At 37.9% G+C, this 25,056-nt stretch overlaps 1 protein-coding gene across 1 annotated transcript; it reads right to left on the bottom strand.

Moving 5' to 3' along the window:
• Positions 1-6: 6 nt before the first annotated feature.
• BUB1B (BUB1 mitotic checkpoint serine/threonine kinase B) lies at positions 7-25,056 on the bottom strand. The gene is made up of 23 exons (XM_026073164.1): positions 24,914-25,056; positions 23,807-23,866; positions 23,379-23,523; positions 22,400-22,596; positions 22,119-22,297; positions 21,812-22,005; positions 19,716-19,810; positions 17,422-17,648; positions 17,025-17,131; positions 15,748-15,845; positions 15,433-15,485; positions 14,839-14,949; positions 14,548-14,632; positions 14,062-14,164; positions 12,369-12,655; positions 11,229-11,419; positions 8,935-9,081; positions 8,647-8,759; positions 8,205-8,366; positions 7,332-7,474; positions 5,718-5,889; positions 5,311-5,417; positions 7-1,012 (listed from the first exon to the last, which is right to left on the bottom strand). The coding sequence occupies exons 1-23, from the start codon at positions 25,054-25,056 to the stop codon at positions 823-825; spliced, it is 3,309 nt and encodes a 1,102-aa protein (XP_025928949.1). The 3' UTR covers positions 7-822.

The raw sequence follows: 25,056 nt of genomic DNA, 5'->3' as shown, positions 1-25,056 counted from the left end.
TTTGTATCAGTTTCAAGTATATGATGCACAAAAGGTTAACATAAATATCTGTCAAAAAAACCAACAACAAACTTTAGCACATATGGCAGTTTTAGCCTTCAAAGAGATTTCTGACAGATGCTGAATCCAGTCAGGAACTCTAGCCCCCGAGAGAGTAAATAAAACATGTTAGCTTTTAGAAGCAAAAGCTTTAAGTATGCATCTTTTTCACCATGACTTCATCTAGTTTTCCTATGACAATCCATGAGTGCATATCTCAAGTAGAAACATTCAAGCTGTGTTTAAGTGTCCAGAAAGTCTTGCATAGTTATGAAAGCTGCCACCAAATGAGAGCCTTTTGCTTCTAGCAGTCACAAACAATTCCCAATCAGGCAGAAACACTCCACTGTGGACACTAATCAAGTCTTTTGAAGCCATCTGACAGTAGTGTTTAACAAGGCAGAGATGCTATCAAAATACAACTTTATTGATTAAACAGTGATTAAAAGCAATACTATAAACCAACTACAGATAGGACAAAGACTTCAGAGACTGCAGTATGAACTAGGTATTAAACACATTTTAAGGAGCTATACAGGAAAGGGGAAGGAGGGTAGTTATGACAGCCAGTTTTCTCTAGCAAACCACTTGGACACAGACTAGATCGTGTAGCAGGCTTAGGAGGCTATCTATGCACTGATACAATGTGTGTCCTTTAGCAGGTCCCATGTAAAGTATTGCAGAAACAGCTACCATCATTGTTCATGCTTACATTTGAAAATAAATAAAAAGTTAACAACAAATTCCCCTATATAACACAAAACAGATTTGTCCTCTATGAAATCAGAGGAAGTCCTCCAAGAGGAAAGTTTCTCCCAGTGCTGCTAAGGATTCACAGAGACGTTCTTGGAAACGGCTGTCAAACATGCCACTTATTTCCTCTCTTAGCTCCCTCAGCAGAGGCACTGTGGACTTACCATCCGCATTCAGAATTCTCCCAAAAAGTTTACTCCAGAAATCACTGCCAACAGTCCTAAAACAGACAGAGTTGTTTTCAGTGAAACAGTATGTCATACAGGACATGTCTGTTAAGACTTCTATTTATATTCAGTTCTAAATGCCCTTGGAAGACTCAGTCTAAAACAATATTTTCATTCACAGGAATGACTGTAAAGGGAAAGTAGAAGCGTTCCGTTAAAGTTTATATGTGCATGCCCTTCTTTCTCCAGGAGGCTTCTGTGTAGCAACTAGACCGTCAGTCCATTTCACAGGTCTAGCAAAACACCATTGTTACACTGTTACCTCTTGTAGTGTACCTGACCACTCTTCTCCTTCACATGGAGCCAAGAGGCTTTTAGATGAGTTACCAAGAGGATTCTTTGAATCCAGCAAGTTGGCAGATTTCTTTCATGAAAAAGGGGTAGATAAATCTTAAAGTACTCCCCCATTTGCAAGCTGAGTAGTTCGCAGGTCAATATTAAAGGAAAGCCACATGAGAAATATGAAAAATGAGTGGTGTACAGCCAGTCTGACTCCCCTTTCTTCCCCATCCATCTGTCAGAGCTCTCCTATAGATAGCATTTCAAAGACAATAGTAATAAATCCCGTCTCACAGATATACCCACATAACATGAACAAAAAGGTTAAGTGACTTATTAAAGTCTGGAAAAATGGCATTACAGCTAACCCTTTGTTCTTCAGTCTTGCACTGAAGTCCATAGACCATGGTGCTTCAGACTACTGAAGCGCTTTTTCCCCCTCAAGGTAGGAGTTACATTGGCTTTTCAACAAATTATCTGCCTCTGCTTTAGGCAAGTGGCTGGCAAAACAGCAGCCATGGTCTCAGAAGGGATCTGGCTTGTACTGTTACACTAATAACTCTTACATTTTCTAAAATAGTAATCATACAGAGCACAACAGAAAACATGTGAGACTTGAGGCTATTTGCCTCACAGTCTTAGTCAAGTAAGAGGCATGGCAGAGAAGGTTACATGATGTTAAGGATGTCTAAAGAGTTATCAGCGACTAAAATACTCCTAAAAATTCAAACACAGGTTCTACATGCTAGCTTACATCAGCCTGAACAGATGGATTTTCCTAAAATAGAATGGTGAAAATGGAAACACTAAAAGACACCTCTGGAACTGAAAATCTCCAAGTCCACTTTCTAATGATGGTAACATGCTAGAATCCCTTGTCCTTAAACACAGATTAAAGTCAACCTTTAGTGTTGAAAGATGAGCGAAGAAACTTGATTGGAATTCACATTCTACCTTTCCAGAGGTCTTTGTTACAATGTTAAATTGAAATGTTTTGCATTAATTCTGTTAGTTTGCAAGGGGGTTCTGCTTTGTGGTGTTCCATGTGCCCTGGATGGCCAGGTTCATATTTTGTCCCATTGTTCTCGTATTTTGTTGGATTGGTATTAAGATTAGTAGAATGTCTGGTAGAGCCACTATCTTCAAATTTGTTTAATTTTTTTTATTAAAAAAATTTTTAACTCCTTTTTTAAACCCTTTTCTATGGTTAATGAGGTAAAGGCTCCTGCATTCATGTAAGTCAGCCTTCATGTAAGCACCTTCTTTTTATTTCTCACTCCCTAAATCCTCAGAACATTCTTCCAGGAAAGTAATCCTGTCAACATAATCCTCAAACATTCCAAGTCACTTGTTAATTCCGTCCTTTCTGCTGAAAGTTCCACAAGATCTTTAGAAAAGAAAAGCAGAATCACTAAGAGCCATAGTAAAAATGTCCTGGGTCTTCACAGGCCTTGCAAGTATCACTGCCATGCTTGGCTGCATTCAAAGGAAAAAGCTCAAGATTAACCAGTATCTATCAACTGACTCTTCTCCCAGGGAAATGCTTCAACTGTGTTGCCCCTTCTGGAGGATGAAGGCTCCCTGCAGCAGGGAATCTGTTTGTCAGAGATTACTTGAGAACTTATTAAAAGCTTCAAATTGGCTGGAGGAAAAGTAGTCAATTAATAGGAGCCAAGCATACTGAACGAGCCAAGTCTTAATGCAAGGCTATGCCAAAGACGACAGATTTGGTGCAAATTCTTTATTCCTGCATAATGAAATATCCAGTTTACAAGATTGATGCCACATTTCAGTATAAAATGCATAACTAAAGCACCTATACTAAAGTTTCCTGGAATTTCCGATACTGAAAAATAAGTGTAGAAGATCAGTAATGATAGATCTATCACATTTTCAGCATTAAGGTGGAAAACAGGATGGAAAATGGAAATTTCTTACTTGTATTTGCACTTCCAACACTGACACATAAACAGATGTACCCAAGTGAGAGATGATCCATGGCACCCCTGTTCCAGTCCCCAGCGTTCTGGGACATACAACTCATGCCTAGGCTTTGCCCTCCTCCTCCAAAGTCTCTATCCACTTCACAACTCTCAATCCCCGTGCTACCCAAACCTCCTTCCAGATTTTACCTCTACCCAGAATCCCATTTCTCTGAACACTGTCATCAACCTTGACCCAAACTCCTTTCCAACTGACCTCTCCCCTCCAAGCTCCCCATAATGGTCAGTCCTACCCTTCCAAACTCAAAACTTCCTATATCTGCTACTCAGCTCCTCCTGCTCCAATTATTCAGATGGTTAGGCTATTTTTCCTCATACCTACATCCTGATCAGTCTCTAACACCCTGTGCCTACCCTTCAACTGAGCCCTCGTTTGGCCCCATCTGCTGCAGCTCAATTTCTTCTCTGGTAAAATAAAAATAAGACAAACTCCAAAAAACACACACCACACACAGAGACAGCAACACTTACTAGAAAACTATCCCAACAGAATATTGGGGAAAAAAAATGGACATGTCCTGATAAAAATGAACATACAGCAGTCCTATTTTTCAGAGCAGGTCATATTTACTTAGCTCAAAAATAAGAAGTGTTGGGATATCTGTCAGTACGGAGTAAAAGCCAGTCTGCATTGATGATTTAGCCATTAATTGCTTTTTAGTATTTCTAAAACTAAAGCAGTAAGATACGTATTTACTGCCAACCTATAGATCAGTAGTATCCTTCTCTTCAGAAAAGTCACCCTTGGTGATTTTTTTTCTTTGCAGCCAGTAGAGCAAGTTGATCATCTGAAGAATAAAAAGCTTCAGGGTGCAGTATAGAATGCATAGCAAGTACTCAGTAGAAGCCTGCTAGAGCCTTGTAACTATTGGTATCAATCTGTAAAAATAGGTAGCAAACATATGCGCAAAATAAAGAAAAAATCATTTCCCCACCCCGTGTACAGCTCAGGAAGATAAGATTTTTTTTTCCCCCCGCAAAGGTTGAATACAACAAACATTAGGGAGGCATAAGCAATGCAGGTTGCTAGGGAACTGGACAACTCCCATACTGGTAGCATATTCTCTTTAAGTGATGGTTCTAGAGAAGTATATCCACACACTGAATGTAGCTAATATACCATGACCCTGAATGCAGACAGCTCTCAAGTAGAGTTTATCTCATAAGCAGAGTGCTCTGGAATATCCTTAGGAAATGCTAAGGCAGAAAAACTCTGCAAGATATGACTGATGAGATGAACAGGTACTTACTTTAAGAACAAACAAAGGGTAGATGAATGCAGAGTAATTTTGTAGCCAAAACATGAGGCTAAAAGGCAGCAGTAGAAATTAATAACTGGGGACTAATACCACATCCAGAAAAAGAATGGTTGCCCATGCAGCTTAAATTATACATGCACAAGAAGGAAAATAATTAAAATTATACTGTTCCTGCAATAGTTACAGACAGAAGCCTGGCATCAGTGTCTTTTTAGCCCTGCAATAGAGCCTAGAATGAAAGAGCAGAAAATCCAAAAAATCTCCATATCTAAAGCAACATGTTCATGTCATTTCTTTCTCACCACCCACACACATAAAAAACTTCTCCAAGCTTGGTCTGTCAAGTCAAGAGAGACTAAGGCAGTCTGGTCTGAAAGGAGAGGAAAAAAAAAAGTACAAAATTCATCTTAACTGCTCTGTAAGGCTCATTCAGYATAAAACTGTCTCAAACATAGTACTACAGTCCATAGTACATGTTTGAGTATGTTAGTTATAGTACTTAATGTTTGTATAGTACTTAATGCGTTACAGTACTTAATGTTTGACTACAGAGTACTCGAACACTAAGTACTATAACTTTTGAAGCTACTGGACTCGTTCATTGTAATCCTCCACAGAACACAGTGCTGTTGTTGCCAAGAGCATAAATTCTGCACTTTAAGCTTTGAAGATGGTACCACTGTAAAGAAAGCAAAGGAAGTTAGAAGAACCCTGTTCCTTCCCAGCAGCCCCCCCTGAAAAAGGACTTACTTAGACATATTTTGGCTTATTTTCCAGGTGAAATTCTCCTGATAGACCTGGAGATGATCCCCAAACAGCATCAAATGGACTATATCTGCAATGCCAACCAAGTCTACCTGCAACCACAATAAACATCAGAAAGTTGAACTTCTGTTGATTTCTGCAGTCCACTACAGATTTCATACATTGGTACTTTTACTCATTTAAGACTGAATTGGTGTTTGCATTGGAATCATCCAGAAAGCTGCTAAGGAAACAAAAGTGCAAAAAGAAAGATTTTGGTCTTGTTATAAGTTCCTAAATAAGTATAGCAGTCACAGAAACTCAGCAAATCAAGAACAATGCTGCTAGTCTCTTTAAATGCAAAACATGTGATTAGATGAAAAACTAAGATATCCGGCTAAATATAGACTCACCTGATAAGGAAAAGAACTTTTTGCCAGGAGCTGTTGTCCATAAGGGGTCTGAGCTATTGGAAAGCCGTTGGGTAAACTTATTCGAGACTGCAGTCTCAAATCTAGACTGTGAGAGAAATCCACTATCTTCAGAGCACTTGTCATCTCATCATTAGCAAATGGATCGCAGATCCTGCGTAAAGAAAACAAATGATGCGTAAGACAAGCCACCAACATTTTTTTTTTTTTTAAACTGGGTAGTGAAGGTGAGTTTAAGCTATGTCAATGCTCCCCTCTGATGGTTAGCTTAAGAACTACTACTAAAAGGACTTCATCCAGAAGTAAGGGGAGCCAGGGGGCAGACTGAAGCTTAGAGATAATACCCATATCTCCAAAGGTGGCTATGGGAAACACTAAAGGGTTAAAGATGATGCTGTTTTGACATTTGTTAGTCACCAGAAACACAGCTGGTACTTAACAAGAAAATAGGGTTGTACTTACCTTATTCTTGCTCTTTCGCCCTGAAGATCTCAGAATACTTTATATATGAAAGAATTAAGCTTCATAATACTGTACTAAACCTTCCCTATTCTACACATTAGGGAGAAGAAACACAAAGATGGGGTGGCAGGGAGATGAGAACATCTGGATGGATGACAGAGGATACTGTAAAGCCAACAATATAAACAGAACAAGATTCTTTCTACTATTCGTCCTAAAATACTTCTGGGCAATAAGCCTGCTTTGTACTTTGACTTCATTTATTTATACTAAGGACTTGTCCTAGGATCGTTTCTGCTATCCAAGGAAAAAGAGAAAATGGGGGTGGGGGGAATTCACTATGCTAAATTTGACAGCTAAAGTTGGGTTTGCATTTACCACAGGAAAACAAAAATAAACCTGACAGTAGACCTCCAAGTCCATCAAGCCAGATTCCTACCTATTAGATGACTGTAGGTTAAAAGTAAATTTAAAGTCAATAGCTATTTTTAATATGTCAATGAAGACTAAGAACAACCTCACTGAATTTCTTCTAACAGAAGTGTGTCCGACTCTAGATCATTAGACTTGCCAAAATTGATACCATCCCACACTTAGTTCACAAATTATTATTCTGAGGGATATGTGACTTTATTAACATAGTTTGGGGAAGAGCAAAAACAAACAAACAAACAAACAAACTAGATCTATTCGTCAAATTACAAGCTGGACTGTAGTGGGAAGGCAAGCAATCTGTTTAGCAACTGGAATATGCAGGCACTCTCATCTGCCCTTCAACTCTTCTAACTTCTTGTTTTTCAGATATTTAAGACCAAAGGCAACTTATTACCAGTATCTAGTTAGCTGTCCAATACATTTGCTAGTGTTCTCAAATTTCTCTGTTTAATATAACACACATTTTACATCATCATTATATAATATGCTTTTCTATAGAAATAAAGAAAAGAAAGGATTATTCCTAAGCAAAAAGTTTTCACTGCTTTCAGAATACATCGCAGCCTAGAAAACATCTCTGACCCAAAAAACCTGAACTACAATATCAGGACCCTAACCAAAGGAAAGAAATTACAAAAGCGCAAGAGCTGTAGCTGAAACTGAGTATATGTTCTCCCATATTTATACAAAGAGACTAACCTGTCTCCCAGAAAGAACACCTCTGGGCTCAGATCTCCATGGACGATCTCTGCTTTGTGGAGCTTCTCTACCACATCCAGAAGATTGTAGACAACCAATATGATAACTTCCTCTGTGATGGCTTTACAGCCACGAATAACGTCCTGAAAATAGGAAATATACATATATCTAAATGCCATTCTACCTCAAATAAAATGGAATATTTGTAGCTCATGTTTTTGTAGTCAGTTGTACAGAGGTAACAGTACTATCCTAAATTTAGTACAATCAGATTTCCCCATGATCACCCTACCAACCAGAATTAAAACAACCATGAGCTCCTAGAGGACGCTATTTTTCAGGAGTGGCCAAAAAAAAAAAAAAAAAAAATTAGGAGGAGGAAATTGAACTGAAGACTGAAATTATTTAATCTTCCCTATGCAACAATTCAAAAACACAATTACCAGACTTTAAGTAAACACAAATCCTTCAGCAAGATGCTAAATGCTGGGACCTTATGCTATGTCATAGCAGACTGGAAGTCTAGAAGATGCCAAGAGAAGCAACTAAGAGTTTTAGATGCAAACCCTATTGTGGAATAGCATGTGGTTCTTGTCTCACGTCACTTGTCACTATCATGACTAAAGAAGAAGTGAAAAATGGGTTTAAATTAGTCTCAGAGAAGCACACAACCTACGAATGAGAAACCAGCCCTATCTAAGGCCATAATAAACAGTCCTAATTTGCATTTAGGTAAAACAAAAAACAGGGGATCTAGACTACAGGATTAAACGTGTGAAACCATCTTCAGGAATGACTGGCAAAACTCACTATTGGTACCCATGAAAAAGACTTCACGTCTTCTACAACTGTACTTTGGTCATCTGTACTGACCCCAAGCGTGAAGCGATTTATATCCCTATGTAGAATAGCACAGCCATCTCGGTACAAGAAACAGCCGCAATTCTCGCTGAAGCTTTGGTCAAAGTCAGTATTCAGACGCTCCTGTAATTGAAGTGTGATGTAAAAATCCCAAGGCACAGGCTGAGAATAAACCTACAGGAAGGCAGAGAAGAACATTTATTTTTGGAATAAAGCAAAAATTGCTCATTTTCATGTTGTCATTTTTTGTTTTCTTTTCCCATTTTACTGTGGAACACATTTTCCACAGTCAGAAACTTTTCATTTATATTGACGATTAGAAAAAGGTTTTCAAATAGCTCACTTCATGCCTGGAATTGAGAAATTAACACCAAATTTACTATATTGTAGGCTAAAATGGCTGATGAAAGTTTAAACTTTTCACATTTCACATATAAATAACAATATGTGTTACCTTTATTGCAAATCCCTTTGCATCCAACTGGGGAAAGTTAGCTGGAACAGCAAAAAACATCTTGTACTCTTCATTGGTCCAATATTCCCGTTTGATACAGTAAGTCTCATTTCCTGTTAGGAAAGTTTACAATTACAAGGTGTCACAGCAAATATATGTGCTCAGCCTATTCAAGCTATTCCCCACCTCCCCAGCATAAAACTTGTGAGGAGAGTGAGCATGAGATGTTCCAAACCAATTTAGAACACAAAGAGATTCCTTGCACTCTAGAAAGTTTGGAAGACTTACCTAGCTCAAATTCTTTCTCCAAGATCATCACAGGCAGAGATCCATTCTCCAAATGAAAGTCTGGAGAAGCAGTCAATGATGCTGGCATAGGATCTAAGAGCTTCTTACGCTGTTCATCACTCCATGAAAACTGAGTTATGTCATCACCTAGGAAGACAAGAAACAAAAAGATGAGCTGAGTCTAGGTGTTGATGCTTTGTGAAATGATCATATCTGATGAGGAAGTGACATGGATATTGCAAGCATTTAGCTGGACTTTATTTGCATACTGATTTCATGCATTACCTTTCAGCAAGTCAGTTAATCTCTTCCCAATAGTTTCTCATTCCACAAAGTGAAAACAACACTTATCTTTAAAACTATCCTGGAGTATCTCCTCTTGATCTCACCAACTATTCTATAGTATATCTTGTAAAAATGTATTTTTCACAGAACAGACAAAACTATGAATTAGATTAGGTACCTCTGCTCAGCCATAGCTGAATCCAGTCTCATAATTTTGAGAATTAACAGTTCCATTTCTAATCTATTTCTAGAGTAAATGCTCAGTTTGTGATTTTTAACTGAAGGGTTTAGTTGAAATTAAACTTTTTTGAATGCAGCAAGGTATGTATGAATAAATAAATAAATAAAAATTAAAACCCCACAAAGCTGGACTCCGACTCAGCTGCTCATTGCAATAGTATGAATTTAATGGGTTTCACCTCCTGGAAAATACATAGAAAAACTAGATGTAGGTCTAGGTTTATTCTCCTGCATAATATGACAGAGAAGAAGTCACTGAACAGATAACTTCATCTTTGTGAGAACTGAGATAGCCTGAAAGTATTGACCTCCAATGATTAGGCAAACTAAAATACAACATAAGTAGATGGCTTCTGCTGACTTCCTCTCCCCAGAAGTCTGAGTAACAACCTTTCACAGTACAAAGATAAGAAACAGTATCACAGCCTAATACTATATAGTATATTATATTTGTATCTATAAATATATATTCATATATATTTATTTGAAAAGTATTGCAGAACAGTTGGAGATCGGCTAGAAAGTAATTCTGTGGAAATGGAACCAGGAAATGTTGTAGGCTAACTGGGTGTTCCACTGTTTCACTATCACAAAAATATGAGATATACTGGGATATTTAACAGGAATACACTGACAGACATCTGAAGTACTAGTTCTGCTTTACCCAGCATTAAGAAGTCTTCAGCAAAATTACTACGTCCAGGTTCAGAAGTGCACTTCAAGAGAGATCAGAGGAGAGCAATGGGAACGATCACAGTTTTAGCAAACAGAACCTGCGAAACATCTGAACAAATGCCCCTTTTTTTTTGAAAAACAATCTTTACTTGCTGCAAAGATTAGTGCATATGATTAAAAAAAATAGGTTTATCCAAAATATTTCAGCTACGTTGATAGCATTCTTTTCCTAATTGCACTTTTGTCCCAGGTCCCAAGCATGCTTCATTATAAAACACTAGTGATACCAAGTAACTTCTTGGATCATGTAGTCTGCAGCCACACAATGTCATATTGTTTCCTGAAATACATGAGAATTTTTAGATAGACAATTCTAATTAAACCATTATAAACTGAAATCAAAGGAGGTAAAGGGGTTAAACTCCTCAAAACCTCATTCAACACAAACTTAATTCTAGAGGCCAAATTTTAAAGGTTTTTTGCGAACATTTCTCTTAATTGTAATATAAATCTTTATAACAGAGAGAAACAAAAGTCTGTCTAGAAGAAGGGAGAAATGAAGTTAGCCATATAAATACGAGTATTGTTTTTCTTCTACAGGAAAGCATACTGCAAAGAAGCACAGTAGTTTATGTGAAACAGACTGCAAGTTTAAAACCAAACTTATGGAACTTTTATTAGTTATCAGATTCAAAATGGTCTTTTTCCATGTGGCACTTATTGACACATCAGAACCCACAATAAGATGATTATGAAAGAAAAAACAAAACAAAGCTGTCTAAGAAATATGTTCTCCTGCCATCCAGTCCAAGTTTTCTATTTCTGAATTTCATCTGTTACTCCTACGCATACCTTGCTGTAATACCTTAAGTAACTTCTTCACCTTAATATTAACATCTTTTTAGATGTTGACTGTATGTCCTACATTATATACCTCAGCTAAACGAGTGTGATGGGACTAAACAAACACTCCACAAGTCACAAAGCAACAGAAAACATACAGAAAAAGTAGAGAATGTAGAATGTACAGAAAAGATAATTTAGCTGTAGTTGCAATTTATTTGTTGTGAGAGAAATTCAGTTTCATTACTAACCAGTAACATTTTCACCAATACCTCCAGAATCAGTAACCATTTCAGCAGGCAGGCTCTGAGCAAGTTCCAGTTTCTCAGGGATATGCAGGTATTTAATAGTGGATATTTGCGTAACAGAGGAAAGAGAAGATCCTGGGGAGACAGAAGAACCTGACGAGCGAGTATCTTCCTGACTTGCTTCCATGATTGGACTGTAAATAAAGTCATCAACTATTCAGACTTCCAGAAAATGCAATGTCTAGATAATGCTAGCTAGTGACTATGAAAGTATACCATGCATCCATAGACTTCCTTAAACAAAGACGTCCTTTTTCATCTTTTTTGAGAAAAGGGACAGTTATGTTGGAGCATCACTTTAGCTCCGATGATTGTTTACACTCATTCTTTGTCTACAGATGATTTTTATGTTATCTTACATTAACTATGCCTGCTATAGCAGAAGAGATACTGAACATTTATTACTGTCTTAGTTACCAAAATTCAGACCTGCCATACTTTTAAAGTAGTGCAAATGCTTTTAAAGCAGCACAAAAACCAAAATCACTCTTGCTCTTCCTCCCTAATTATAATCAGCATGGCTTCCCAGGGAGCTTGCCAAGTAAGCAAAACACCTCCAGCTTGGTGTACATATTTACATATTAACAACTAGCAAATTAAACTCAGTTCTAAATTAAGAAAACACGATACAATCCATGGCTTTTTCTTTATAACAGTAAGAGACAGTGAATTGTTTGTCAGCATTTTCCTCTCCATAAGAGATCTAAATCATAATCATCAGATCCCTTTTATTTATTTAAACAACTACAGAAATGTTCAAGTACAAAAGAAACTGATGATTCTACTTTCAATCTCTATGGACAGAAAAAACAAGAAAATGTTTATGAATTTCTTTGTGAATCATTTTTGGTAGAAAGAGAACTGAGTTAAGTACTGCAGCATCAACAGTGAAAAGTCAAATGAACTTGTTATTACTTTTTTAGTTCTTAAAGCTGCTCAAGGCAAAATGGACTCCAAGCAAGAGAAATGGTAGTGTTAAGCACACTCTGATCTCTTGGAAAAATTGCTTCTTCAGAAACGGAATAGGAAAACTACAACCAAAGACACACAGGAAAAGGGCAGAAGATGCTTTGCTATAATTACCTCAGTTTCTTGGCACAAAGAGCTTCATTGTATGTTCCCTCACAAACAGGGATTTGCTGATTCAGAGGGGTGCTCTTGGATTCTGGACAGTCTTCCTTCAGGGCACTCTCTGAATAAGCAGGAGCTGGGATTCTCTGAGCTACCACACCATGAAACGGAGTTGATGCCAGGTGGGCAGCCCTAACAAAATCACAGGTGTCTTCTGGGTTGGCACAAAAGGTTTTGTTCTTGTAAGAGCCGGTCACAATTGCATCTTCAGTCAGAGGTTCAATTCCATTCAGCTCATCCTGCAACAAATAGGAAAAGAAAACAAAAAGCCTACAGATTTTATGTCAAATCATTTTTATTAAAAAACTGTCTCCTCCCTCCCCCCTTTTCCTGTTGTCAAATTCATAAGTTCTGTCCAGATGTGCTTCATATTCTTTATTTCCTGCCAGGCAAAAAAAGCACGCATAACAAAATTGTCATATAGGCAGTTACTAAACATGTCTCATAAATTCAGAGTAAAATATTAATTAATCTACAAGTACAATACAAATTTAGTCACTGAATTTTTAAACTGGCATAATTGCCTCCCATACATAGTGTTAGTTTTCCACTGTCTTTATCCTTCTCATCTTCCAGGTCACTCTTTCCTTTAGTCATGCCAGTCCCACAATAATGCCTCACTTGGTCATTAGAGAGCATTTCTCTCTCTCTCCCTTCTTCCATCCTACCACCTTTCAACTTGAATCTGACACCCTGTCTGCAGGTACTACTTATATTGCTCTTTTGAAATGGGTAATTAAGACCTGACCATAATAAATTCACCTGTGTTTTTTTCCAACTAGAAGGGGTAGCATGGTTGTATTCCAGAGTGTTGCAGAGCTGCCATGAACTATTAAAGGCTACTTATTATCTGCCACCACAGAAATGCATAGCTACATTTCTATTCAGTTATAAGCACATAATTTAAGTGTTGACTAGTGTTGGGCACTGAAAACAACTAGAGCATGCAAAACAGCACTATGCAGATATCCTGACCATCTCTGTAACCAAGAGCAGCACAATGCTCACCATGAATTACTTAACCCTGTGAGTTATTTCATAATGCAATTGTACTGCAAAGTCCTTCCCAGCTCAGAATAAAATCCTCTCAGTTTAAAGCTTTATTGCTAGCGTGCAGTAACAAAGTCCTTTGATGAGGCAGCAAATTACAGCTCTATTGAATTCTTTGTAAACATCTGCAAAACTGCCAGATAAGGACACAGGATCAGGATGGCTTAGGATACAGGGTGCACAGGTTTAGAGGATTCAAGTAGGCGGTACTTCAGGTGAGAAGCAGAGGGCTGAGATGCTTGTTCAGATGTGTGGTAAGAAAAGGATGCAGTAGACAACTCTTCCTCACACAACGTTTTTAAACAGTTGTAGAGTGAGGAAACCTGACCACTGCTCTCTTGCTTAAAATTTTAAAGGCCCTCTACCACCATCTCTGCATTGGCCACCTTAAAGCCTAGTAAAGCCATGAAATTTCCAGGAAATCTTAATATCACCCAATTCAAGCATTGCCATGCCAGATGGAAGCTTAAGATTCTTGCTTATGTCATATCGATGACTTGTCAGTCCAGGCAATCTCACTCGGTTCAACAGTAGGACATTCTACGTTGGCTTCTCCTTGTCAGGAAATCTGCTGTAGGGTAAACTGTTTCCTTACACAAGCTTCTGGCGGTGCGTTTTCCTTTGCAATGATACAATCTGAAGATTTACGAATAGCAAGAGGACGCCGGGCACTTTTCTGTGTTTGACCTGTAGAACAACTAAGATAAAGTTATATTGCGTTAAATATTTACGAGCATAAATTCTTGAGAGAAATCTCTGAAGATCAGAAGCTAAGTTTACTGGCCACTTCAATCTGAACCACTTTCTAAACCAGAAAATTGCAATACATAGTGCTCTCCAGAATGAAGAAAATTTATATAGTACCCTAAGCAGCTTGTGAAAAGATCTAGAAACAACAGGAAAATATTTTCTGGCCATGTACTCTCCCAAGTAGTGTAATGAAATTAAAAAAAAAAAAAAAAAAAAAAGGACACAACAAAACACACCCACACCCATACAGGAGGCAATTCAGCTGCTAGAGAAAGTGGCTGGTACTTCAGTTTTTCCCTCCCTCCCAAATCTAGGTCTTCAATAATTCAACCTTATATTCTGGCTTGCTGAAGTAGATGATTCATCAAATATGGAGAAAAATGTAGCAGGATCCAGTGGAGGAAGGAGAGCTACATCTGTAAAAGAAAACCAAAAGACTCTTACATCAACAGTTTTTCCACAACAGCATATCCGATACTTCTTAAAACATTTAAAAGTACTACTCCTAGCAGGAAGTTACAGAACTGTTTAAAGAATCTTATGGGCAGAGAGAGAGTGTTCAAACAAACAAACAAAGCCAGCTTGGTTTTGTCATGTCAAAGAAACACATAAATATCTTTACCTTTCTTACTCAGGCTGGCTTCAGCTCCCTGATCTTCCTGTTCATCCTCAGAGTCCAAAAACACACTCCCTCCCTGCATACCTGGGCATACATCAGGAGACTGGATAACCTCTGTCAAAAGGCACAGTAGTCGGCTCAGATCAAAAGTAAATTTCTTCAGCATGCACTCTTCCCAACAACAGAATTTAGAATACAGCAAATAGATAAACAGTTTCCAGTTGTAGACTGCTACCAAATCCTCAAAAAAAGGACTAAAGATGGTATCAATCTTAAGAGTAGTTTGAATATTTTTCTTTTTTTTTTTTAATAATAAATGAGTTTTAGTAAAATTGCATACAAGAAAATGAAGAAAGCTCTTCAACTATTAAAAAAAAAAAGCTCTTCTGATTGAAAGTTTCTTCRAACAACAGCAGATCTCTTCACCAAGTGCCTCAGACGCTCAGGCAATTGACATTAGCACATTCTTATTTTCATTCTTCTAATCCACCCGGGCTTTGGTTTTTAGTTTGTTGTAGGTTTTTGCTATTCATCTGAAAGAACACTTTCCTTCAGTACAACCTTCTCCTAAATGGTAAAGATTTAAATAATACTTACTCTTGGAAGAAGCTGGTTTATGCAGTTGAGTATCTTCTGACAGCTGGGATTCACTGTGAACAAGACACAAACTTGTTTCTTATATTTTACACACTTTCACAAAACATAAGTAGACTTAGTAAAAAAGCAAGCCAGGTTGTCTTATACTAGCTGTAAGAAACTAATTCTTTGAAGATTTCAGATTCTGTTTATAGGCTGAGGCCTAAGGATACCCTTTCTCTATACGAAAGCAGTTTTTCTGTTAATGATCCATGCTACCCATAACTAGTCATCCCCACAAATTTTCTCATTGCCTGCAAAGAAAATCTATACTACCTTTGCAAGCAAGGCTGTTTCTCTCCAAGTTCTGTTGCACTGGAGAAAGCAATTTCTTGCAGTCCCAAAGGTGGTGAAGACTCTCTTGTCTCTGCTGGCTATAGGAACAGGAGCATATTTTGGTTCCACATTGATGAAATCACAAGCCATGCAAGAAAGTTCCAAGAATACTATGACAATCTTGTGTAGGTCATAAAAGCCTTGATGGATTAATAAGTGTCTTTAGCCATTTTTGTTTGAACTTAATTTACTTGCATGAGAAAGTTCATTCTCTTTGTTTTCTTTTACTCTACTAAACAAACAAATCCCTACCACACACAGATTTTACTCTTTACAACTATATAAAACTTTCACGTGGTATTTTTGTTAACCAAGAGGCTATACTGCATCTATTAAATGTGTTTGTAAGCAGTTACATAACTTGCATCAAATTCAGAACATTTTGCATTTCATCATTTAAAACATATCTATTACTAATACAACGTTTTGGAAGGGGCAGAGGGGAGAACATATTTTATTAGCCCAACTGATACAGTCAGGAACAAGAAAAGCTTTAAAATTATTAACTTTTACTTGTGATTTGCAACCTACACGAAAACTAGGGTTTAAAATTGCTGTCAACACACAAAAATAGCAGGTTGCTTTCCAACTAGTTAAGCAATACCTGACAACGATAGAGCAAAGTATACTTGCTTAGTATTTAAGTAAAATTAGAAGGGTCTCTGCTCTAGACTGTTCTGAACATTAAAAAAGATCTAATGCATGATAAGTGTACTACTGTCTATAAGTTTTGGAAGCAAGAATCAGATATTGCTTTGCCACCCTTTATTCATTTCCCTAGCTTCAGCTCCTTCTGGCTTCTTTTGCATTACCAACTTCTCTAGATAGAAGGAAACCACTGGTGATTAGAGTTTAAGGAGGAGTCATTTACCCTTAAGCACTCAGCACTCAGCAGACCTTTATTAAATAATTTAGAAGTTTATATCTTAGCATAAATTATCTTGCCCGATTCCTAAATAATTTCACCAGTATTGTTAAGTTACACCACAAGATTAAAGCTTTTGATTTTACACCCCTGTAGTGAATGCTGGGGAATATTTGTTTGAACTTACATTGGAAGTGTCACCCAGTAAATGAATGTGTACAATTGACTGCAGCATCCTTTCCAAGAAAGGAAGAAGTATTAGCCAAGAAACTTATTAGATATTCTTCCACTAGCGCTATCACTTAAAATAGTAGCTATTTGCAGGAGAGCAGATAAATGAAGAGGTCAATACCTGTTCATGTGGTTGTTGCTGCTTGTCATCTTTCTTCAGTTTCTTCTCCAGCTCCTCAATTTTTCTTTGCATCTCTTCCTTCTTCTGTGCTATGGCCTGCATCTCCTCTAAAGAATGAAAAGCTGGTAAGACACCATGCATATTTCAGATGCAAGCTGTGGCTAAAGGCTAAATACTTCATAAAGGAGGTTAAAACCTCTGGTGTCCTTTCCCTGTTCCCTGGGCTATAATGGTAAGCTGTCAACTGTGTTGCTTTCTCTATACCTCAGAGTGGCTAAAATAACTGTTCCAGTGGAACAGCAGCTGCAGTAAGAAACTGGCATACCAATAAAAACCGAGAGTACAATTTTATGATTTTGCCTCAGGAAGCCTTAAGTCATCCCACTTTGAGGCATACCTTCTGTTTTCTTTTTTGCTTGCTTTCTGTAGATTTCAGCTCGAATCTCTTCCAAAGAAAATTCTTCCACTCCAGCATAAACTTTATCTTTGCAATACATCACCATCTCTTTCTTTTCCTGAGTATCCTGCTGATGGTTTTGCACTCGCTGTAGCGGATCCTCCTCTTTCTCAGGTTTGCGAGCACTTAAAACATGGTTTATGCTGGGTTCAATTTTGCAAGGAGTCCTGAAGAAACAAGAAGTTAATATTTGGGGCTTATGAACTTCACTGTCACAAAGAAAAGCCAGTACTGGTGAAAAAAGAGCTAATTTCAGAATCTAGCTGCAGAACAGCCTAAAAGACATTCTGATCAATTGATAGACAAACAAAACAAGAAAGAAAAATGCAATGATAGCACAGAAAGAGAAATACATTGACTCATAATTGTGTAAACCAGAAAAAACAAGAAAAAAGTGATAATAAGGCCCAGCCAAAAGAAAATAAAATTCTTATGATACTCTAAATTGCTGTGCATTCTGGAGTGGGATTTATTTTTACTTTAGCTCCTGTGATCTGTGTGAATGCACAGGTGAGAAGTCCCTAATCATCCTCCAAAACAGAGTTTACCTTAAGAATTAGCAGACCTTAAAAATGAAAGATCTTGAACTAGATTGGGCTTGCTATTTGAGACTAAAAAAAAAAAAGTTTAAGATGCAATAAAACTAGAGGTTGCTCAAGGAAAAGTGTTCTGCATACTGAATGACAGAAAGTAATTTCCCAGTTATCCATACATCAGTAACTGCAAAAACTCAATGAGAAATATGTTTAATTATGGTTTGGGCGATTAGTTAATTCAAAACAGTTAAAAAGACATTGCTAAGAAAACTCTATTAAGTTTCACCTCTAAATGGACTCACAACCCTAAGACCAGTTCAGAGACTATGAGGCACAAAATGCACTAACAGTTGGGTTTAAGTGTTTTCCCCCCTACCTCCCCTCTTCAGCAGGGTGGGATGGAAGGGGTTAATTAGCTAGGTCACTATGGGGTCCTTCTACTCAAACTTCTGGATGACACTTGATAACATGATTTGTAACATCTTTACACTGTGTCAACACACCTCTTTCCATCTACAGTAGTTGACTGCTGCAACATGAGGCAATGGACTCAAAAGCCAAAAAAGGTCTACTTTTAAACTCTTTAAACTCTACATAGTATAAAGCTACATACAAACTCTCTGCCTAAGCTACTTACAACTAATTTAGCAAATTCATGTTTAAAACATGATGCTCAACTCCCACCCATTCCTTTCTTTTCCCCTGTGTAGACAGCGGCTGCCTTCTGTAAATAGTAAGTCCTCATCTAAGAGAGACCAGCATGTCAGGAGATCTAATTATATGGTATTACTGACTTCCAGGAGCAAGAAATAGTTTTATAGTTTAGACTATCTTAATGTTTTACATATTCTAAAACTATGGTATGCCTTTGGTCAGAGCTACTCTGCAGTCCACATGCAACACACAAATCCCATGGGAAAAAATTTACTGTTAGCTACCTCTCAACATTCTTTGATTATATATTCAAAATCAAGGAAGCAATCTGTAATATCAGTATCTGTCATATTGAAACCGTAACAAACATTCTTTTTCAGCCCTCTGTTAGAAAGAATCCATGCTTACACTACAGCCCTCATTAGCCACCAGAAAAAGAAAGGTAATCAGCTTTTCAAAACGATGCATTTTTTCCCTACTGTAACAAAATGGAGCTAGCCCATCTCCTGGGATTTATCAGCATTTCAGTGAGCACTGTACAAAGAAGAAGGTAGCGTCAGGAAAACAGCCTGCTCCTCCATAACCTAAGCAACACTGTTGTCATGGAAACTTTGATAGCTTGTTTCAGAATAAAACTCCATTTAAAGTCAGCATAAAGTTCCCAAGATAGAGGAAAACAGCAATAAGCCTGTATCAATTTGGGACTGCTTTCACAACAAACAGTATCCTAAGAGAGGTAACTGTGGTTTTGTGTAAACATACCAAGTTAAACCAGTAACTATTTAACCTATTTACCAGGTACAGACATGACACAGATTGCCAAATAATGGGCACTGACAGTCAAATACTTTTCATGTCCCTATGAATTCTCCTCTGAAGCCTCTGCTGTGCAGCTAAAACACTGATAATTCCCAGGTTGACCAATTTTAAATCTTTGTATAGCTAGAGGTTTGACTACTCAGTCAAAAGAGTCAGAATCTTATGAAGCAGCTTTGAAAAAATTTCAAATGCATATTCCCATTTCAAACTAAGGTGAAGACTCACACTGCTTGTTGCTGAGCTGACTCTTCCACGTACGGGGTGAAGTTAGGCAATGCACAGGGCACTTCCATACCAGAATTAGCACTACTGCGAGGACGCTGAGGGAGAAAGAGTCAATGTTGGCAGCTTAAAAATTCATTTTTAAACTCTACATTCCTTTATTCTCTGAATCTCCATTTTCCCAGTCCTTGGCTCTGCTAGTTTTTCTTATTAAAAAAATATATACATATAAGTATGCATATATACACACACACTCACTTCCCCCAAGGCTGATTCACAAGACTAATTCCCTTCTGATACCTTAACCAGGTAGAAATCTTCAGCTGGGCACTAGCACCTAGAAAAGTTAAACACATAACCCCCCACCTCCACATCCTCAACAAAACCTAGTTTCTTTGTTACACTGAGGGAAAGCAAAGCAGGGCATTCCGTTGTTCCTCATTTGTTTTCCAGAGAGGCTACAATCGTATTTTTCTAATTCAAGATTGATTGTTCCAATTCTTTAATATTAATCTCCTCTATTGCCTCCAAAGAGCCTCCAGACTTCTCCATTTTCCTCTCAGGGGCCATTCCAACACCACAAAAATCCCTTAAGAGTAACTGCTTTTGGAGTCGGTTATTAAAGAGAAGACAGATGGAATTTAGTCTGCCAACATTTTATTCTCATCTGCTTATTTGAAATTCCCCGAAATTCTCAGGCAGAAAAACTTACGTAGTGGAGATATTTTACAGATTGGTTTGTGTTTTCCACTATCTTTCATACAACTGTATATTCAACCATCTTCATTCTGGCAGCCACAGACAAACCTCTTTCCTTTGTGTAGCTTTTAATACATCATAAAGTGTTCACAAAAAATTATTCTGCTAGAATGAGCACCATACTTGACTCTTTTTTTAATTCCCTTTCACTCAACTCTTCTGTTAGTTGCAGGTTTTTTTTTTTTTAGTGGCATCTAACAAATAACAAACCGCATGAAAGGGGTAACAGATAGGACACAAGTATTTGGGGACCAAAATGGATGCATTAAGCAGCCTGAACCAAAGTGTGAACAGCAACCAAAAAAGGTTTCACATTAATGATTTTTCCTTCTCATTCTTCTCAACTAAATTAAACCTGTGATTTACTGTAAACTGTTCCGTTCACTTAATCAAGTTGCTTGTCATCTGGCAGCAATTCCTCCTGGAGTTTCCATAAATTTTAGCCCTTTGCTCATCACCCCTTAGTTTTTATTTCTAAGCATCAGGCTTCTACAGTGATAAGTCTCAAATATTTTTAATCTTCTGATTACTTTACATTTTTCCTGTCTATCCTGCAAAGGACAGAGAAGCACTAGGGATTATCTAAGGACCTATAAACCAAACTTGATTTCATAGGCTTCAGGTTTTTTTTCAAATAATGTCTTGGATCGTTTCTCTAGAAGAATGATTTAAACACCCTTAGCACAGCTTCTCCTTTTCATGCCTCCAGCATCAGATTAAACAGTTAGAACCTACTTTCTGACATTGCTATTTTCATCTACCTGCAAGATGCCCTATATTGCTAGGACAGGTATTCCACTGACACAGCTGTTTTCAGTTCCTTTGATCTCCACTTTTCTGGACTACGATTCTTCCCTCATCAGCTCCTCAAAGCAGATTTGCAGAATGCTGCACATGCCTCGTTTTCATAAGAACATGGGCAACAAGTTCTTCCTTCAGGTTGTATTGTACAATATTAATTTAACTCTTGCTCTCATGGTTCGCAGAAGTAACTGATGTTTAGCTTCTCTCCCTTTCTTTGGCTAGTGTCTTTTTCTTCTTATAGTCCTTTCCTGCTCTCCAAACAGGTTGGCAAGACACCTCTACGGATCTTCCTGGTTAGCAAGAATTAGAATTTCTTGATTTACGAAGCTGCAGAATTTTTAAAACTATGCTAGCAAGGCCAGCTTGTCTACCTTGACTACATGGGATGGCTTCAGGAAGAAACTAGAAAGTTCTACAGTTACCAGTAAACACAAATCTGGTGTAAGGGGAAGCATGACCTTTTTCCCAGGGAATTAAGAGAAGTCATCGACTTACACCCACCTTCTTTTTTACCAGCCCAACTTGAGATTCCTTACCCTGCCAGAGTTCCAAGGTCCTGCACTTAATTCATTCTCCTTCGCCTTTGGAGCTGGAGGTGCTGCCCATGGCTGAGGGGTAAGTACAGGAATCCCAGCTCCAGAAGCTGAATTTTCATCAAACACAGCAAAACGTAGACTATTTGAAAGCTGCTGAGAAGTTGGATTCTGTAAGCTTCTGTTTCGGTTCATGGCTATAAGCAAGGAGAATTATGCAGACTAACCTTTAGCCTACCATACTCAGATGCAAGTTTCACAAAAGTGTATTATTCTTCCAAGGACATGTGGTTTCATCAAATGAATGTACCTTTAAGTGAATCTCCCACACGACTAATTGGTGCTATCACTTTTTTCTTCCCCCTGCCTTTTAGATCTGCCAATGAGCTTCTCTGAGGTTCTGCAGTTCCCAGAAGATCCGGGTCTTTTTCATCAGCAGCTTCCTCAAGCCCCAGTAGTGTCTGCCGAGAAACACGGGCCTGAAACTGCCTGCAAAAATATTGGAAAAGTCAGCATAAAACTTCACCCTACCAGGTATCCACTCAAGCACTTAAAAATAGTCCAAGTTCCCCCCTTTAGGGGGAAGCTTACCTGTGATGGGACTGGAGCTTGTCCAAAGGCTCAGCCTTACGCTGAATACCTTCCTGGAATATTAAGTCTGCTTTCTTAAAGCTTCCTCTAGCCTCAAGTTCTTCTGCCCATGTGATATAGAGTAGCGCCAGCGTTGTGCCAATTTCCTGGCTATGTAGATAACTGTACAGATCCAAGGGCTCATTACAACAATTCCCCTGAAATATCCAAAGTATTTTTATAATTGCATTGAACTACAAAAGGATTCCAAGTCAACACCTGCTTTTTGATGCTCCTTCATGACCCCTATTGATTTAAATACAAGTCTTACAGGAACAGTTCCAGAGGCAGGACATATGATTGTATCATATCACAATACATAAGATAAAGAAAAGAAATTCAATAGGGGAAGAATGATAATGAGAAAGACCTCTGACTGCATGTATGTATTTGACAATATTATAACCACTCCCTTAATTCTAGCCTACATATTCAGAGTCAGTCATTTCTTAGAACTTTCATCTGAGATAATTCAGTTTCTGAAGTATGGCACATCAGTATTTGTGAGAATAGTGATTTTATCTTTAGATAAGTACAATATATTTCTAATCAATATAGGAACTGGTAAATCAGCTCAGAGAGCTAAACCTAGAGAAAAGTGACCCTTTAAGAAAACAGAACAAACAAACAAAAAAAAAAACCATAGTAAAGCAGACAGGCAAGACCAGAACACTCAACTTAGTTTTGCAATAGAAAACTGAAGAAGTTTGTAGCTGTCCAAACTGAACGATCCTGAAAAACACTTGAAGATGCTATTAAAAGTGAGAAGTGGAACTGAAGAGTAGATAACACATTTGCAGAGAGATACTCCTAATATTGCACTAGTGGCAAAGCATATTCTTTGACTCTGTTATTAAGAAATTCAGCTTAGCTATGTGCAAATGATATCCCAAAGTATCAAGAAAGAGCAGCACCCAAGAAATATTCACAAAACACTTACAAACTTGAGCCAGAGATTAAGATAGCGGGGATCTTTGTAGTATCTCTGCTGTTCATTGAGTGCTTTCACAGCCCTTTCCAATACTGCTGGGAGATTGCTCTCCTTTCCACCTTGGGGGAATGTTTGCTCTGTCCACTTGATGTACCTAGAGACAGAATATAATCATAGGAAGTTAGTTCTGGATAAAATACACGGCCTCTGTTTCTGTATAATGTTAGGAGAGAGACAGAAAACAGGCATAGTACTGAAACAGACACTACAGATTACTTCCCCCCCCCCCCAAAAAAAATTTGTTATAGAATTGCTCTTTTAACAAGTTTAGCATTAAATTAAAATAACTTCCTTCAAGCTTTTATGAGGGAATCTAACATTTTAGTGGCATAGATCTAACTTTTCCATTCATTCTTCTGAAATAAAAGGAAGCTTACCGGTCCCAGACATCCAGTGGATCATCTCCAGAGTAAAACCGTATTTCTGATTCAAATTCTCTAGAAAAGATATTATCCAATCAATAAAGACATTTGTAAAACTATAAAAGTGTCTCCTGCTGTGTAAACTAAGACCTCCACTCATACTACCTTGTAGGTCCACAATAAAAAAAGTTAGGTTATCATATATTTAGACATGATCTTATACTGTGACCCAAAGAATCAAAAAAAAAAAAATAAACATTTGCACCCTTCATCAGGATGGAAGTGGTAGAAAAATTACTTACAAATATTTTACAAAAACAGAGACATTGGCACAACCTTTCCAAAGCATACTTCAAAGAATTTCTATTCCAAAGTTTATATGATCTCCCTTGACAGAATTCTTGTTCTGTTTTGAAAAGTTTTTAGCAAATGGAAAGATCGCAAAGAAAAATTTCATTTTTCCATGAAACATCCTTTATTTATGTTAAGGAGGAGATTAGATTACACAGGATGATGGAAAATGCTTGATCAGACAGCTACAGAACTGCACTGGAGAGCACAGTGAAGACATTAAGTGGCCACACTGACAGTCACCATCTGGTCTCTTTGGTCAATTCCCATACATCATTCCATCTTTGCAACATGATGACTTCTCCCTCAGACATCACAATATTAGGAAGTATTTAGCTCTGGAGAAATAACCTGCTTCAACAGATTACTGTATGAAAGACTCTGCTCTCCCTTTCAGTGATTTTACTTGACAGATTACCACTGGGAAGTTAAAAAAACAAAACACCAACCACCTTCCTCCCTGTAACCTTATTTCTCTTAATGAGTACATTTAAAAGCACAATAAAATCTCCTTAGTGTTTGCAGTTTAAATGCTCCATTGCTAACCTACAAATAGAATTATCCATGGCACTAGTATTCTCTCTGTACAGCATGCACAGCAATTAGTCTTAAAATATCTGTAGTGTGATGCCAGCATAGACACCAGTTACTAAAATTCTTGCTCTTCTGTTCTCTTTTGTTTATGCTCATGAGATTAGTAGAGATAAAGGAGGTATAGGAAAATTGATAAGAAGGCAGGAAGGGGGAAGAAGGTGTCCAAACGTTGCTCACTGTTTTTTGAGTTGAACAGCAGTGTGGATGGAGGTCTCCTGCTGAGCCAGGGCTTCCTGCAAGGTGGACATGACCCGTCCCTGCCTGAGGGGCTGCACATTTTCTTTGCTCAGCTCCCACTCATCGTTCCACTCCTGTGACAT

The sequence above is a fragment of the Apteryx rowi genome, unplaced genomic scaffold (genome assembly GCF_003343035.1).
Source record: "Apteryx rowi isolate R43461 unplaced genomic scaffold, aptRow1 scaffold_363, whole genome shotgun sequence".
NCBI lineage: Eukaryota > Metazoa > Chordata > Aves > Apterygiformes > Apterygidae > Apteryx > Apteryx rowi.
The sequence above is the reverse complement of the archived record's forward strand: the minus strand, read 5'-3'. Positions and strand labels throughout refer to the sequence as shown.

Coding starts and splice junctions, on each gene's coding strand:
- BUB1B (XM_026073164.1), bottom strand. CDS start 25,056: ATGTCACAGGAGTGGAACGATGAGTGGGAGCTGAGCAAAGAAAATGTG. Junction 15,486..15,747: donor AAACAGCCTTGCTTGCAAAG/GTAGTATAGATT, acceptor TCTTGTTCACAG/TGAATCCCAGCTGTCAGAAG. Junction 11,420..12,368: donor CTTTGTGCCAAGAAACTGAG/GTAATTATAGCA, acceptor CTTTATTTACAG/TCCAATCATGGAAGCAAGTC.